The sequence below is a fragment of the Cotesia glomerata genome, linkage group LG1 (genome assembly GCF_020080835.1).
Source record: "Cotesia glomerata isolate CgM1 linkage group LG1, MPM_Cglom_v2.3, whole genome shotgun sequence".
Classification (NCBI taxonomy): domain Eukaryota; kingdom Metazoa; phylum Arthropoda; class Insecta; order Hymenoptera; family Braconidae; genus Cotesia; species Cotesia glomerata.
Genome location: NC_058158.1, coordinates 36354771 through 36371462, shown reverse-complemented (window position 1 = coordinate 36371462; position 16692 = coordinate 36354771). Strand labels below are relative to the sequence as shown.

The 16692-nt window shown below is 30.5% G+C and overlaps 3 protein-coding genes across 7 annotated transcripts; 1 reads left to right on the top strand and 2 right to left on the bottom strand.

Annotated features, from left to right (window-relative positions):
* Positions 1 to 844: 844 nt before the first annotated feature.
* LOC123273048 (1-phosphatidylinositol 4,5-bisphosphate phosphodiesterase classes I and II) lies at positions 845 to 11013 on the bottom strand. 5 transcript variants are annotated; one of them, XM_044740223.1, is made up of 16 exons: positions 10828 to 11013; positions 10381 to 10669; positions 9490 to 10320; positions 9131 to 9277; positions 8078 to 8349; positions 7900 to 7984; positions 5841 to 6261; positions 5553 to 5673; positions 5227 to 5422; positions 3590 to 4939; positions 3372 to 3491; positions 2840 to 3041; positions 2538 to 2757; positions 2139 to 2439; positions 1678 to 1869; positions 845 to 1134 (listed from the first exon to the last, which is right to left on the bottom strand). In XM_044740223.1, the coding sequence occupies exons 3-16, from the start codon at positions 9592 to 9594 to the stop codon at positions 1012 to 1014; spliced, it is 3855 nt and encodes a 1284-aa protein (XP_044596158.1). In that variant the 5' UTR covers positions 9595 to 10320; positions 10381 to 10669; positions 10828 to 11013; the 3' UTR covers positions 845 to 1011. The 5 variants fall into 5 exon arrangements, with proteins under 5 accessions (XP_044596158.1, XP_044596148.1, XP_044596168.1 ...); XM_044740213.1 differs by having other exon boundaries at positions 9490 to 10669; XM_044740233.1 differs by having other exon boundaries at positions 3381 to 3491; positions 9490 to 10669; positions 10828 to 11012.
* Positions 11014 to 11738: 725 nt separating this feature from the next.
* On the bottom strand, positions 11739 to 13047 carry LOC123273323 (protein cornichon homolog 4). Its single transcript, XM_044740730.1, has 4 exons — positions 12822 to 13047; positions 12561 to 12629; positions 12168 to 12421; positions 11739 to 12069 (listed from the first exon to the last, which is right to left on the bottom strand). The coding sequence occupies exons 1-4, from the start codon at positions 12900 to 12902 to the stop codon at positions 12003 to 12005; spliced, it is 471 nt and encodes a 156-aa protein (XP_044596665.1). The 5' UTR covers positions 12903 to 13047; the 3' UTR covers positions 11739 to 12002.
* A 124-nt stretch (positions 13048 to 13171) lies between these two features.
* On the top strand, positions 13172 to 16114 carry LOC123273261 (intraflagellar transport protein 57 homolog). Its single transcript, XM_044740643.1, has 7 exons — positions 13172 to 13478; positions 13548 to 13829; positions 13904 to 14069; positions 14126 to 14234; positions 15106 to 15302; positions 15522 to 15666; positions 15731 to 16114. The coding sequence occupies exons 1-7, from the start codon at positions 13321 to 13323 to the stop codon at positions 15898 to 15900; spliced, it is 1227 nt and encodes a 408-aa protein (XP_044596578.1). The 5' UTR covers positions 13172 to 13320; the 3' UTR covers positions 15901 to 16114.
* The last annotated feature ends 578 nt before the right edge of the window (positions 16115 to 16692 follow it).

Genomic DNA, 16692 nt, shown 5'->3' with positions numbered 1-16692 from the left:
ACTTTATTTATTCACTTATTACTTAAATAATTTAAAAAAAGTTATCTCAGACCCACGTCTCAGTCGAAATAAATTTATATAAATCTGTCGATAAAATTATTAATTTGATGAATTATTTGTTTTACCACCAAACTTATTTTATTATTATCAATATTATTATACGGTTGCCAAATAATTTATTTACGTTTTTTTTTTCATTTACTTTCAGTCAAATTTACAACTGCCCAAAAATTTATTATACTAATTAAAATTTTTCTAGGCCAGACAAGTTTTTAATTTTATAAATGTGGATTTCATTTATCATTTTATCAAAATCCAATTATTCCTCAATATCATCAATCATTATTATAATTAATAGTAATCATTATAATTATGCATGTTGTATGTATGTATGTTTTATATTTATATTAATATTTCGTGGCAATAAAATAAATGGATAACTCTTATGTATATAACAACAAGATGGAGAGCAATCGTTTACACTTATTTAGAATAATGTACGGTCTGACAATAATCATTTCGCTATAAATGATTTATACATGGATTACTTAAAAAAAAAAAAATAGAATAAAAATTAAATGGTAACCTGTACTCTTTTAATACTGTTAAAAAACAACGAAAAAATTAAATCAATAAAAATAAAACAAAAAAAAATAAATTGAGGAGCTATGGCTATGATATATCGTACTTTGTGCGACGTACTATATCTTTAAACATTTTAAAATACCTGTCTCATAATAGACACAAAACTGCAAAGACTTTGACGTCGACAAAGCGTGTCTTTCATCAGATACAATATAAAATACCCGAGGAAGGTTATTCCTCAGTGTAATCACGTCCAGCATTTTCTACCATTTGTCATTAAAGCATTCGCGGCTTAAATATTTCCGTTCTCGAAACTGTAATATTCTATTTTTAAAAAGTCTTTATCTGTTCGCTCAACATACGCTAGACGTGAAAAGGTCGATTGCGATATAGCTCATGGATCTGGTCGCGATCCTGCGGGGGGAGTCAGTAAGGTGTTTTACTCAGTGTGTCGGCAAAACTTGTGCTAGCTGAAGGCGTTAATGCTAGCTCACCGCTCTCATATTTATTGTAACTACTAGTATATTCGGCTTGTATTGCTGCCTTTACCTGAAAATTTAACCAATTTTAATAAAATAAGTACTAGGGTGCGTCAAAATTTAATCTCTAAAAGCATTTCCTGAGATATTTTGATGTGCCAGGATTTATTTGATATTCACATAATTTTTTAACAGGACTTTTGTTTAAGCATTTTTTCTGGAATTTAAAAATTTCAAAATTTGGCCAAACGAAGCTCCTGTTAAAAAATTCTATGAATATCAAATAAATCGTGACACACCAAAATATATTAGGAAATGACCAAATACAGCTCCTGTTAAAAGCGAAACTCAAAATTCCAATTTTAAAAGGTTGCATTCGAAGATTAAATTTTGACGCACCCTAATAAGTACAAATCTGTCTCTTTAAATTAATAAAACCACACAATTAACCCTTATACTGTTTTAATATCCTATCTTCAGTTTCAATAATTACCAAGACATTAAGTATTTAGTAATTTAATCGTAAATAAACATTTTATTAAGTTAATTTTATTGCTAATGGTCAACTTGAAAGTTTTAGATGAATGCAGATTTAAAATTAAGTAACTAGTACCTTATTTCTCTCCTCTTCAAGTTTCTGGCGAATTTCCTCGTGTTGCGACTCAAGCTCAGCTTTCTTCTTATCATAAATATCCGTCAGCCTGCTACATTCATTAACTCCCTTCTCAATAGTCGTTTTACCGACTTCTCGTTTCATGCGATCAAATTCTGCCTTATCTTTATGTACTTTTGACAACTGTTTCACCTAATGAACGCAATAATTTATAATTAAAATTTTTTTTTTTGGAACTTATGCTTTTAAAGTTCATGTATGCTCGTAATAATGAATCTGGTAAACTTAAATTGATAAAATTTGTCTAAAGTTCTGTTACATTCACTGCGAGATCAAATATACAGTAAATGTAACAACTTTTGACGAGTGTCTATTCCAATTTACTATGTTCCTCATTTAAAATGCATGCATCGATCAATATATATTTCAAACTTTGTAGTTTATCTGAAAAAGTTACAAACCTCGAGGTGTCGTAATTTTTGTAACCTTCTCATGGCACTGCTTATTTCTCTTTCCAAAAGAACTTTAAGTGTCTTCATCTGATTTGTCTGTGATGTTATCATAACTTTTTCAACCATGGCATACACAATGTCATGGTATTTATCTTGTAGTTCTTTTTCTTGATCCAAATGCTCTTTGAGTATGTTTAACAACCGTTCACTTTGACTCTTGGGAAGACCTTTTGAAGGTCCCTCGACACCCTCTTCCTGGCACTCTGACGTCTCCGGCAAAGTCACACTCAAACCAACGTCAGTGGAAAATCTATTGTGACAAAATAAAAGACAAATTTATTTTACTTTTTCCGTGTTAAACCTCATCTTTTTGTTTACTGGAGCACAAATTAAAATAAAAAAACTTACATATTTTTAGTAGAAAGTCGTTTCACCAATTTATTATTATAAAATTTAGATTTGTATTTTTCACCGTCAACAGATCCTTTCCCAGATTGTAAACGCGAGCGCTCTTTTTCATGCTTGCGACGCAAAGATTCAAATTTTTTCTCAAACTCTCCTTTTTTCTCCAAAACAAGCTTGTTAGTCATAAGTTTTTCCAATGGCTCCGCGACAATTCCATCTCCAACTTAATTTAATAAAAACACAAATTTCTATTACTTCTGCCAGTTAATAAACGCAGTAACATAAATATTATTAAGTAAACTTACTCGAAACTATGACAGACGCGTTTTTATTTGACGTAACATCAACAACCGAAACTGTTGACGACACAACTCCGTCTTCCACATCAGGAGTATCTGGGACTTCCAAGCCCGCAGTTGATGCTCGCCCGTGTGGACTTTCTGACAACTGTAACGCACCCGATAAATCGCCGGAAGGCTGTAATTTCTTTGCTTTTGTTGTTTCATCCTTAAAGACAATTATTATACCTCAATAACCACCCCATAACCACCAGTATCAAAGTATCAAGTATCAATTTAAATTTTACGGAGCTGAAATTCAAGCGGAGATTTTTAAATAATTACTCTCACTTTTTAACTAGTACCAAAAATTATAATTAAAAAAAGAAAATAATATTTCAAAGCAAAAAAATTTAACTTATTTATTGTAATAAAATAATAATTGGAAATTATAACTCCCCTTTTGAATTTCAACTAATCATTTTATCTATGAATAAACTAACAAGGACAACCAATAAATAAATAAATATTCACGTATAACAAATAACAATTTACATACAAAACTCACAGTTGGCTTTGCAGCACTAGTAACAACTTTTTCTTTCTCCTTTTCCTTTTCTTTATCTTTTTCTCTATCTTTTTCTTTATCTTTATCCTTGTCTTTATCCTTATCTTTATCCTTTACCAATGTTAGTAAGCACAAACACACCAACACACATTGTTAAGTAAACCCTAAATAAATACCAATAGAAAAATTAAATAATAAGAAAAACTTACATTGGAATCCCCTTCGAGCTCATCAATGTCCATCAACCGTTCTAATTGCTTAGCTCGCTTTTCCAGTTCACACTGATATTTAATCGGGTTGGCAAGAGCCTCAGCAAAGTCGTTGAATCCGTCAGGTACATAGTCTTTAACAATAACATGTAGAAAGAGACTGGCTAGAGGACGGGGCTGGCCGCACTCGTTCCTGAGTGTCACGTGCCGGTAACCCGGGCAAAGACCCACTACGGGGAGAACTCGGTGGCCAATTAACCGGCCAGACTCCTCATAAGCAGCGATACGCAGTGACGCCAACTCAGGTAACACGACCTTCTTGAATACAAAAGGCTCTTCATCGTAAATGGGATTTATCCCATTGTTAGGTACTATTTTAGTCTTGAACTTCTTGCGGACAGTGTCCGCAGGCAGACCATACATGTCGACTTCGACGTATGTGCCCACCCTTTTGTCACTCAAAAACTGTCCAGATATTACGTGTATGTGTACAGTACCGGCAATAATTCCATCGACTGTTGACTCGGCGAATGGATCCAGGCGGCGATCCTTACGTCTCATGAATTCCGGCTTGAGCAAATAGCCACAGCGTTGATTATACTCAAAGATTCCAATGTTTAGTTGCATAGCTAGATCGAGAGTTTGGTAATTTAAAGCAACCAACTGACAGCCGGCATTCCAAAATACCTGAGGCATAAAGTTACTCGAGTCGAACCGCGTTCCGGCCGGATAAACACGAGATAGTTGGTGCTTGTTATAGTTGACAAATTCCAATGGTCGCTCTTTGAGCAAAGTTGTCGCTTGCTTTTCATCAAACGAAGACATTTCATACATACGATTTTTTTTCTCAGCATTCTCAAAGCTATTAAAGTGCACAGGCTGTACATAATTTACGAGAGCTGATATTTCAGCCCCGGCTTCCGTTTCTTTGGCGGTAGATGCAACTTTATCGGTAGCTGCCACCTTATCGTCCATCCTCAGTTTAATATCCTCAACGTTTGATTCATCTTCCTCGGTACTGGACTCGTCTTCATCATCTTCATCATCTGGATTACTGTCTTTACTACCTTGTCGCTGCGGGAGCATTGCCGGACTATGAGATACGTCATTGCCAATTGACTGCTCGCCGTCTACTTCATTTTGCGGGATTACGTCAGGTGGTGGACCGTTCTCACCGTCAGCTTGCTGACTGACACCATTAGTCTCGGCCACTTGACCGGCCTCAGCAGCCTGATCTCCTTGCTGGTGCTTCTTGTGGTCTTTCTTGTGATTACGGTGCTTCTTTTTGTTCTTTATTATTATCTTGCGTTTCAGTAGCGACGGCGGTGGAAGCTCATGACCTGGTAATAGCTACACCATAAATTAAACACAATTAAATTGTTAATAAAACGAGTCAATGTTGTAAGAATAATTTTTTTTAATTTTTAATTAAAATTATGGATTAATTTCAAATAAAAAAATTATTAGAAAAAATTATTTAGTATTTTAAAATGAAAAAAGTACTTGCAAAAGTTAGAAATTAAATTTTAATTAACAGCAAGATTTTTTTAACGATTTAAATAAATAGTAGGGTTATTTAGCGCTAAATCTAATTACTAACTACAGGTTTATTATTTAGCAACTACAACTAGCAATACCTTATGCGATTCAAGGGGAGCATCAAGCAACATGTCACCAAAGTACTCCCTACAATACTGAGCAATCTTAGCCTGTTGACGCGGATTGCAGTGATTCTCGAAACTGAGTACAACCGGGAATTCGGATGTTTTGAAGGCACTCTCCGCTATCGCCTCGATCACATCCCGAGCGCATATTTCAGGCACAAATGTGTATCTGATAAAATATTTCCCTTAAGTTCTATCTACTTTAGATATTATACATACTTGGAAAAAAATAGACTGGCCCAGAAATAAATACTAAGCAAGAGATGAAAATATATTTTTTTTAAGCTAATAATTTTTACCCATGAACTATTACAGGCTCGTCAAATTTTCCATTCCAGAAATCTAATTCAACGCAACGACAACCTGAGAGTAAACACTGCCGGTATATCTCGACGGAACTTTTTCCAGTAAGTTGATGGCCTATTAAAAAAATAATTAAATATAATAACAAGCTGATAAATTAAATACTCAAGTACTTTATTAATATTTAACGTAAATGAAACCACATAATATAAAGTTGTTGCTTAGAAGAAAAAGCCAAAGTTTTTTATAAGAGTCCTTACACCGATATTGATAGTTAAAATTACCTGTTAGATAAGTGTTGTGACTAGAATTGATAAAATAATGAGCGAGTGGTTGATCCATATCATCATCTAGCTCATACTTGGACATGGCAACAATTGGATTATCTTCACTCATTAAATACCTAAGAAAACCATCTGAACTTAATTGTCCTCGGCTGGCGTTATTTTTATCCGGTTCGTATTGATTGATAATATCTCGAGCTCGAGCGTCGTTCGCGTACGGATATAATATTTCATTGAGTCGAGGATCACGCTGTGATTTATTAAGAAAATCAACAAATTGTGATGTTGACATCAATCGGCGTTTGCTATTCCCACCGACGATTTCATCAAATACTTTTTCAACATCCGTGCGCTGGGTTAAAGACTTGTAGAAATTGTAAAAGTCTTTAAATTGAAACTTTTGTAGCGGCACTGCGTCAGTCTGCAATGATAAATCAAACAAACCATTAAATCAGATATTAAAGTAAATAAATCAGTAGATTAACGAATGTGAACATTTTTATTAATAATAAAAAGTGGTTATTTATTTTATTTATTTTTATTGTTATAATTATTTTACTTATTATTATGATTGTGGTATTATTAATTCAAATTTAAGTGTATTTTTATGTATTATACTATTACAATTGGTATAAGAAATCAGTGAACTTGAGGGCTTACTATTTCATTTCATTTTATGACAAACTGTCTAAATGTCATAAGTCATAATATAGAAGAGCAATCAATTCAAGGGACAATAATTCCGACATTATAAAAAACGCGTTTAAAAAATGTAATAAATTTGAAAACAAATGATAAGGCATTGAAAATAATTTTTTAATGGTTGAAGTTTAAATTTTGGATAAGATAATAGAGATAAGAAAAAACTTCAAGATAATTTTTTTTTAAGAAATATAATTTATTACATAAATAGTCAGTATCAAATCTATCGTATCTTCTATTCTTTAAATAAAATTCAAATCAAAAGTTGTAAGAAAAAATTTTTAGAAATATCGAATTAGGAAATAATACGCAAAAATTTTAAATTAGAATTTTGGGTGATAATTATTTACGAAGTTAGAAATTAGATGAATTACAAAAATAAAATACATTTTATTAATAACAATTGTTCATAAATATAATAATAGAATAAAAATCCCCTGAATCATTAATTTTATATATTAAAATTCTCGTTAAAATTTCAACTAGTGTGTCAAAATAAAATCTAAAAGATGATAAAATGAATTCATTACTTCTTCGTCATGTGTCTTTGGATCAATGCCAGTTGTACTAGCTAAAATATATTGTACAAACCTACCGGATAAATTTTAACTTTTTTTTTAGGACATACTACTGCCAAATATAAAAGATATTATCAATGTAACTGGTGACAATTGAAAATATGTAGACAATTATTTAACTCACATTGTATATCACGAGTTTACTGCCAGACATACTAATCATTATTATTATTATTAAATAAAAACAAAACAGCAAAACAATGCGATAGTTTTGAATAAAAAATTCAGTGACATTAAAACGAAATGTAATTTTAAAAAATGTAAAATTTAAAAAACATAACATTTTTCATGACGTAATCCATATTACGAATAATACTTATAAACATAGATAATTTTCAAGGGTACTCCGGCATGTTTTGTAACTTATAATTCAAGTTACACAATACCTAGACCGCACGTGCCCAAGATAATCCAGCAATATGGATCAAATATTCATATAATCGTTTAAATAGCTGAATCGTTTTTTAAATTTTCATTTACTCAGCATGCCTGAGCTTTTGAACGTGCATTAATTATTCTATTTATATTTAATAGCCATAAATATACTACAAGTATTCGGCTAATTTATTTTTTTTGTCGAGACATTAGCGCATATCAGTACACATATGGTTTTTCGACCACTCAAGGTCGCTTTGAAAACTTTTAATGAACAAATGTACGAGGAACATAACGTTAATGGTAATTTTGGCAGCGAGCCACAAAAATTAACGCATGGAACAACTCATAAGCCAATTAGTATCTACAGATTAAAAATTAATTATTTTATTTGTTTATTTTACCTTGGCAGATGGCAAAGAAGAAATATCAAGTGCCTTTTCGACGCGCTTTCGATCCTCTTTATTTGTCGTAAACATTTTTATTATACTGAAAAAAAAAAAATATTTATACAATTAAAATTCCGTCGTGATTTAAATTTTAAATATTTACGAATAATAATAAAAAAACGAGTTAACTTACTTTTTTGTCGAAATTTTACCAGTTTTGTCAGCAGTCAGAACTAATTTTGTATGGGCCTTTTGTAAAAATGCAGTGACACTACTATTTAATAAAGTTAAATTATACGCCAATTGTAATAATTGATCCGTCCAATGCCGTACTATTTCCGCCTTATTCGCGCAAAAGTTTATTACTTGGACATTAACAAAGTCTGATCCATAACATACGGTCAATGTTTTATCTTCTAAAGAGTCTTGCGAGCCCATTGTCACGAGTGACTTTAACTTTGGATCCTATAAATGAATTATAATAATTACAGACTACTACATAAATAAATAATTAAATAAATACACATACTTATATTTACTTCATTAGATTATATATTATATAATATAATATAAACAGCTAGATGAAACTATTCAGCCATTCAGTTCATTCATATCAATAAAATAAGTATACATATTTATAATAATATATCTATATGTATATAAATATCTTAATGTATTGTCACAAGTTTTGTATTGATATTGACAACTCTAGACACTCTGAATAAGACGTATTACAAAGCATGTTGCAGTTGACTTACAAAACAACTCGAAGATTATTTTTTTTTTGTTTCAATTTAACTCATGACCTACTGTCTAAGTAGGTAAGATTAATGAATAAAAAAAGTTTATACCGTAAAGTTATAACAAATAATAATAATGAACAATAAATAAAGGGTAAAGTAGGTAATATATTTTCTATTTATAATTTTATCAATAATTATTATGTCGCATAACAGTGATGTGCGTCATTGGCATCATCTCTATGCAATAACATGATATAATTATAGAGATTCCAGGTAACTTTAATGTAAGTTGAGCATTACTAGTAATCAGTGGCTCTGATAAAAGTCTGTACTTTTAGCATTTGAATTATACTTGTGCTGAGCTTTGTAATTTTTATATTCGCTGTGTCTAGAGTCTAGACGGTTTTAATTAATAAAACCAAAACATCCTGTATATCTTATTATACAATATAATTGATAACAAATAATAATGACAATAATAGTCTCTAATATATGGTATATACCTTAGGTACTTTAGCATGTTTTCCAGTTCTGGTGTCTCGTATAATAGCGATATCCAGCATATCGACTTCATTATTTTGATCAATCCAGTACAGATAAAATCCAAATTCATCAACTTTAAGTGTAACTGGAGTACCCACACCGGAGTCCTGGAATAAAAAAAAATAATAATAAAATTAATAGGAGTATTATACATTAATTTCCTTAGATAAATATACCGTTACATAATAGACAGATAATGGTATTATCAAACAAATGATGTAAATAGTTCATTAGAATTATCAGTATTAAGTAAACATTGGAGCGGAAGATAAACAAAAAAGTCTATATCGACATAATAGTAATAAAAATGATAAATTACCTCATCCCATTTTATAAATTTCTCCCCTGCTTGCAGCTGGGGTGAAACTTCCACTTGTTTTGTCTGCACCGCGTTTATCGAGGGTTGTTTATTATTGGCCATCATCTTTGGTGTGTAAGCAATCCCAGTTGCTAGAGAATTATTTTTTATTTAAGATCTGAAATTCTCCCAACAATAGCCTCGTAAGCACTTGGAAGCCAACGAAACTCAATATGAGTCAATATTATAGAATATTAAATAAATAATCACTAATCCATGGAGGTATTGATAAAATAAAACCTAGCCTAGGGCGTTACTCAATTTTATAAAATAACGAATCACTGTTATTATAATATCATCCACATAATATTCAAAATAACAATAAAATATTAATAATAATAATAACAACAATAACAATTATTGTTATTATTAGGGATATTGAAATAAATAATGCTCTCTCGGTGTATTAATTATCTCTCATTAATATCTCCAGTAGACTTCCCGGATAAATATATCAAGTTTATCTTCTCTGGCTGACAAATTGTCGAAATAAGTTAACGCCGTATGACAACCACACGAACAATAATAACAAAGAGGGTGAAGCCTTGTCAATTGTCTCGTTAATTATTTTCGTTTGTTGATAGGACCCTTGCGGGAATGGCAACGACAACGAGGTGAGTACCTCCACCTCCTCACCAGCCCGGATGGACATTGACAATAAAATAAGCCCTATGCCAACAACTAAGTCACCCGATAAACCATACAGTGTTCCGACTTAACAACACTGTGTCTTTAACTGAGACAAGGGCTATCATGATGACACTGCAATGGACCAATCCCAATAATCTCCATCTGAATAACACAACGTATTTTAATTTTATGTTAATTCATAAAACATTTGCCGAGTGTCACCTGAGTATTTAATTAAAATAAAATTATTTTATCTTCTGATGTTGATAATGATGATGTTATTAATGTTATTGGAAGTGTATTCTGGTTGGAAGTGATGATGATGATGTTGATACTTGCTATTGATATATACTTCTTCAGGGCGACTGCAATAGCTACACTGATCTGTAGCCGAAAGCTACTGATCCTCTACTCAGCTCAAACTCGGAGCGAGCTAGAGCACCGTAACAACACCAACACACAATGTTCACTAGCAGTCAGCCACCAGTTCCTTCTTAGTTTCCTCTCTCACCTACACAGTATTAAATTCTACATTACCCTGATAGCTGGAGCGAACAAGTGAGCCAGCGCTCGCGCAATCATTACTACATTGCTTACCAATACTATTGCTAGTATATACAAACACAAATACTAAACTAATACTATTATAATAATAAATATAAAACATACCCAGAGGCGATACAAGTACGTACGTACTATGTCAACAGTCACTACTGTCAGTGCTTGAGTTTGTCATTTCATATGTATATATATTATTATGTATATAATTTGGATGGTATTTCACGGAGCCTGCTCACATATCACCGAGTACAGCGGAATAAACTAAATATAATTGATAGTTCTGTGTCTCTGTGTGGGTGCCTTAAATATTCGCGCCAGAGGGCGCATGACAGTGCGCGCCATTTTTTGTCCTGCGCAGTTACTCCTGCGCAGCTGTTGACGGACAGAGTGGCGCTCCTGTAACTCTAAGCGCGCGCGGTCGCTTTTTAAAAATTGATTATTTAAAAATCCGGCAAACGCGCGTGCTTTTAAATTAGCCTTGAAAAAAATTTAGCTTATCATCGAGTTTAACTTACCAATCGATTTCGTCGAGAAATCTAATTTTACTGTAACATTTAGTTTAATCGTAACTGGTTAAGTTTTTAGTTTTTTTTTTTTTTTTTTTTTTTGTTTTTAAAGTAGCTGACCTTCAGGCTGAGACTGGATTTATATTAACATTTCAGCAGACGTTAAAAAAAATAAAATATTCAATTGGTATGGTAATGAAGCCTTATTTAACTAGAAAGTTATTAAATGAAGTTTATGTCAGCACTGATTAATGATTAATTTATTAACTTATCATCGATCTAAAGATCTTTGGAAAATTAAACCCGGAAATATTAATTAAACTTTTTATGAAAAAATATTTAAGTTCTTTTTTTTTAATGTTTGGTTTATTTTTTTTTTTTATTTTATTAATAAAAGTTTAAATTTGAATTGAAAAATTACTTAGGACATAACCAATTAATATTTTCGTAGTGACAAATATTTAAAAAATGAAATATTATATTTATGTGACAATGATTGTTTAATCAATACGACTAGAAAATATAAATATTGTTATTATTATTTTACGTCAGTTTTTACTTTCAAATTTAATAATCTTACAATGACATTGAATAATTAAAATAAATAAAGAAATATGGATTTTTTTGTAGCTAAATTACGAAATTTTTTCGTGAATAATGAAATACGTACTAAGAACCATAAAATAGAAATATCACTGAAATAATGTCGACAATAAATTGATGTTTAAAAAGCGTACAAAAAGTATTCAAACACTTAGTAAATTTTTAATGGTTCACTTAAAACTCAATGACATCGTCATCTTTTCTGTTTATCGGGTCTCCGCGCAGCAGTGCTATTATCAAACTGCAATCAAAAAAATATTTATGTGGTGTTAATAGCCAGGACGGAGAGTTATTAATTGCATGTGATAATAATGTAAGTTAAATATAGAAGCAATTTACCAGTAAAGATAGATGAAAAAGAATATAAGATTGTATCCAAGGTAAATCATACAATCTCGATTATGTTTCTTTAGTTGACCTCTGTTGTGTATTTCAGTAGGATCAAAGACACCAAGGTTACCTCGTGGTATTGTAAAATATTCATAACACAGCCACATAGTCATTGGAAGATTAACTAGTGCAAGCAACCATTGACCATGTATTAACATTAAAAAATCCAAAAAACTATGTGCCGCTATCTTTGGTATTATCCACTGAAAAATAAAAGATTTATTAAAATTTCAAGTTACATTCTAAATAAAATCCTTATTTAATTTATTCACAAATTAATTTTTTTTTAAAAATAAATAATAAAAAATTTACTAGTCAATTATAAGTAAATGTAATTAATACCTTATTTAGTCTTGCACAACATTGCTGTGCATTTAAATAATCACACTCAAGATCCGATAATGCAATTACCTAGATTGTAAATTAAGGAAAAATTTTTTTATTTAAATTTCGCGCTCTTGTAAAGTTAATGAAAAAGTCCCTAAAAGTTACTAGAGTCTTTTAATACACTAACCTAAAAAAATTCAACAATAAAAAAAAATAATTTCGACTTATAAATAATTTACTGTTGCTATTGAAAATAATAATAATAAAAAAGGATACAAAATACACCAGCAGAAATAGCACAGCTCCTGTATCAAGAAGTGCGAATGCGAATAAAAGTGACTCGGATAAGATTGTCATAGTAGTTGATTATTAATAAATTTTTAGTAAGTTAATTATAAATACATTAATTTCTGTAATATATTTAATCTCCTATTTTATTAAACTAATTTTATTAATTTACAGAGTTATTTATTTACTTATCACATCACTTGATTTATACGTTTATAATAACGTCAGTGCAACAAATGAGAGTAACCAGACAATTGTCTTTACCGACAGATAAATTGATATTAATAGATAAATAGCTATTAAAAAATACCAACATTTAAATAAATATTATTTCTAGGTTTGTTGTGATCAAATGATGATTTATAAGTGTACGGTGTGTAAATGTCATGAATTTGTTATGATTTACAATGGATTCTGATGTGACATGCTAAATATTGATCGGAATAATTATTCACTGATAAAAAATTAGAGAAAAATAATATTAAAAATGTTTCGTGAATCAGCTAAAATTGTTATAGATGTTGAGGATTCACCGTCAGCATCTTATGTCAGTAATGTACGCATGGAAGATTTGTTGGAAAAATTAAAACTATTAAATTACGACACTGACTTTGTACAAGAATTAAAAATGAAGCCAATTAACAGGTATATTTATTAAATTTATTTGATCATTTAAATTTTTCATGATTATTAAATAATTAAAATATTTTTTAGGCATTACTTTGTCATACCAACAAATCCCGGTGAGCAGTTTTATTTATTTACTTCATTAGCAGCCTGGCTAGTAAGAAAAGCTGGAAAAAATTTTGAACAACCCCAAGAATCAGATGATCCTAATGCGATAATTGCACTGATAATGGACCATGTAAAAGAATTCGGAGTATCTGTTGAATTTCCACCGAATAAATTGAAACAGGGTGTTGGAGAGCATGCTATTTACGTCCTAGATAGCTTGGCCGATCAAGCGATAAAAGCTTCCAAGTTCAAATGGAAAAAGTATGCGCTGAAATGATAACTAAATATTTGGTGATTTGAATGTAAATATAATATGTTTTTGGGGCTATTTTTAGAGTTGAAATTCCAGCAGATGAGCCGGATCAAGAGCCAGAAATAGAGGATGATGATGCCGAATTGATTTTAGAAAAAGTTGAGGAAGAAATGATGGCCGATTACGACGACGAAGACGATGACATTCTACACATTGATGATATCACCAAACTCTACGGAAAAACAATGGTAATTTATTGTCAAAATTTTTTTTTAATAGCAAAAATAAAGTTCTTGTTCTATAGGAAGACGTCCAGAAGCCTGATAATATTTTGGAGTCTCAAACAGACGCTGAAGAATGGAAACTTGAACTGGAGCGTGTTCTTCCTCAGCTTAAAGTTACTATAAAAACAGGTACTTATTTTTAAAAATCTATACTAATAAATGGAGAGCCGGTTTTTTGTCCGGTTTTACTGTGAAAACTACTGAACCGATCGGATTAATACTTATACCATTAGAAGCAGCGTGTTTCAGAGAAGGTTTTAGTATATGATATGTTGGTGATTACTGATCCGGAATCTATATTTTTTTGACTTAGAAATAATAAATTTTTGTTGTAACTAAATTTATTCTATTCGATTGACATTTATTTAAAATAAATTTTCTAATTCTATTAGCTATGTTTATATAAGGTAAAAGACCCAGTTATTGACACTGGCCTAGTTGTTTGACACTTGCAATTTTATTCTAATTAAAAAACTTAAATGTTCTCAAAAAAACAATTTTCTTAAAATTGATAATTAAAAAATTATATTTATTAATTTATTAGAGTTGACTTGTTTTTTTTTTAACAAAATAAAATTGCAAATGTCAATAACTAGGCCAGTGTTAATAACCGAATCTTTTACTTTACTAGGCAGATTTTTTCACTTATGAGACCTGCCATTTCTTTAACTGAAACTTTCAATGCTCATTACAAATTTTTTTTTCATATCAATTATTATTTATTTTTGGAAGAAAGACACGGGAATGTTATAATGATTGTACATTGAAAATTACAATAAATATTAGATATAATAATTACATGGGTAAAAGGTACATGCCAATTCGATAGAATTTGGAATCTGTGCAAGTTAAAACATTATTCTAATTAAATTTCAAGTTTAAATCTAAAAATACAATTTTATAAAGCGCCCAGCGGAGCGGGCAAGTCACTGCTAGTAAATTATAAAATACCTGATGAGTCATTTAATATTTAAATTTGATTTTATAAATAATTATGTAGATTCCAGAGATTGGAGATCACACCTAGAACAAATGAAGCAGCTGAGAGCCAATATTTCGACGGGTTTAAATGGCACTAAAAATCAATTAGATAAATTGCACACGGACATTGCAAATACGCTCGATAAGATAAAGATGCGGGAAATGTATCTCAATAAACAATTAGAGCCTACCTTAGTTGAATTCAGGGGTCTACAGGTATTATTTATTTTATTTAAACCACTGTGTCACTAGTTTTAGATCAATTTTAATAATAAATAATTCGGCATTATAATTATGTAAAAAAAAAAAATAGTTTTTGTATTGCAAATTTTTCATGTGGAAAAAATAGTATTTTAAATTGTGACATTATCTTTGTCTATGTTGTAAGTTTAGAGCATTCATGAAATGTTATATTTATGATAAACTTTTTCACAGGAAGAACTATTAAAAATAAAAGAACACTATCGCGATGTGAGCGGCGGAGTGACGGAGCGTACGCGTACATTAAATAAATTGTCAGATGAACTAGAGCAAGTGAAAAAAGAAATGGATGAGCGAGGCTCCAGCATGACTGACGGAAGTAAGTGTTTAAAAGCTCTGGAATCTTTTGTAATCACACCATTAATTATAAAAATTATCTACAGCGCCACTGATAAACATAAAGAAAACTATCACAAAATTAAAATCCGAGATATCAGAAATGAACGTGAGGGTCGGTGTCTTAGAGTATACACTTATGTGCACGAAAATTCGTGACAGAGTTCAGATGCAAGAGGACATGAACAATACGACCAATACATTGATAATAAAATAAACTATTAAATTAGTTTTGTAACAAAAAACAAATCAGTCCGTCCATTAACTGGTACTCAGGTAAAAGTCATCTAGTCCGATTACCAAATACTTCCTAAGGATAATTTATTTTATTTAAACGATCAATACTTTGATATAAATATTAATGCACAGTATTTAAAAATCTATTGAAACTTTTTTTTAAATAAAAGTATCTCAAGTATATTTTCATCCAACTCAACGGTACTGTGTATTTATTCATGAATCCCTTAATGAGGCGACATCATTAGCAAAAAATCGCTTTGATAAAAATATATTCAGATAATACTCTTCTTTGATTCTATATTTTTAATTTAATGACAATATTATTTTTTTCTCGTTAATTTTTTTATTTAATCATTAATAGGCTATCAAAAGTGTTTTGACCTGAAATTAAAAATTTATCTCTACGTAAACTAAATTTTTTTAGTTCTGGGTCAATATCCACAAAAAAGATGTAAAAGATAGACACGCAGAGATAACTTTTTTTTTTATTTATTGATGTAATTGTATTAAATATTTTTTCCAGTGAATTGATATTATTTTTATGTAATATTCATGTCATTTTTCTTAACAAAAAAGTAAAGATTTAATATCTGTTCTATAAAATCTAATTATAATCAGCTGACCTTAAAAATTTTGAGCGAAATACATCAAGTGCCTGGTGCTTGAATCGAAAGATAACTTTCAGTAATATCAATTAAAAACAAAATTAGAGATTCGCATATATAATTTAAGAAAGAATGAGTAAGTGCAAGAAATTGATTATTTTAAC

Bases quoted from the DNA above. Each gene is read 5' to 3' on its own strand.
- LOC123273048 (XM_044740213.1), bottom strand. From the start codon at position 9,594: ATGATGGCCAATAATAAACAACCCTCGATAAACGCGGTGCAGACAAAA. The intron at 9,278-9,489 runs GTAATTTATCAT...TTTTTATTCCAG, and splicing joins AATTTATAAAATGGGATGAG to GACTCCGGTGTGGGTACTCC. The intron at 5,423-5,552 runs GTAAAAATTATT...ATATTTTATCAG, and splicing joins GAGCCTGTAATAGTTCATGG to ATACACATTTGTGCCTGAAA.
- LOC123273323 (XM_044740730.1), bottom strand. From the start codon at position 12,902: ATGACAATCTTATCCGAGTCACTTTTATTCGCATTCGCACTTCTTGAT. The intron at 12,630-12,821 runs GTATCCTTTTTT...TTTACAATCTAG, and splicing joins TATTTCTGCTGGTGTATTTT to GTAATTGCATTATCGGATCT. The intron at 12,422-12,560 runs GTATTAATTACA...TTTATTTTTCAG, and splicing joins GTTGTGCAAGACTAAATAAG to TGGATAATACCAAAGATAGC.
- LOC123273261 (XM_044740643.1), top strand. From the start codon at position 13,321: ATGTTTCGTGAATCAGCTAAAATTGTTATAGATGTTGAGGATTCACCG. The intron at 13,830-13,903 runs GTATGCGCTGAA...GGCTATTTTTAG, and splicing joins TCCAAGTTCAAATGGAAAAA to AGTTGAAATTCCAGCAGATG. The intron at 14,070-14,125 runs GTAATTTATTGT...CTTGTTCTATAG, and splicing joins AACTCTACGGAAAAACAATG to GAAGACGTCCAGAAGCCTGA.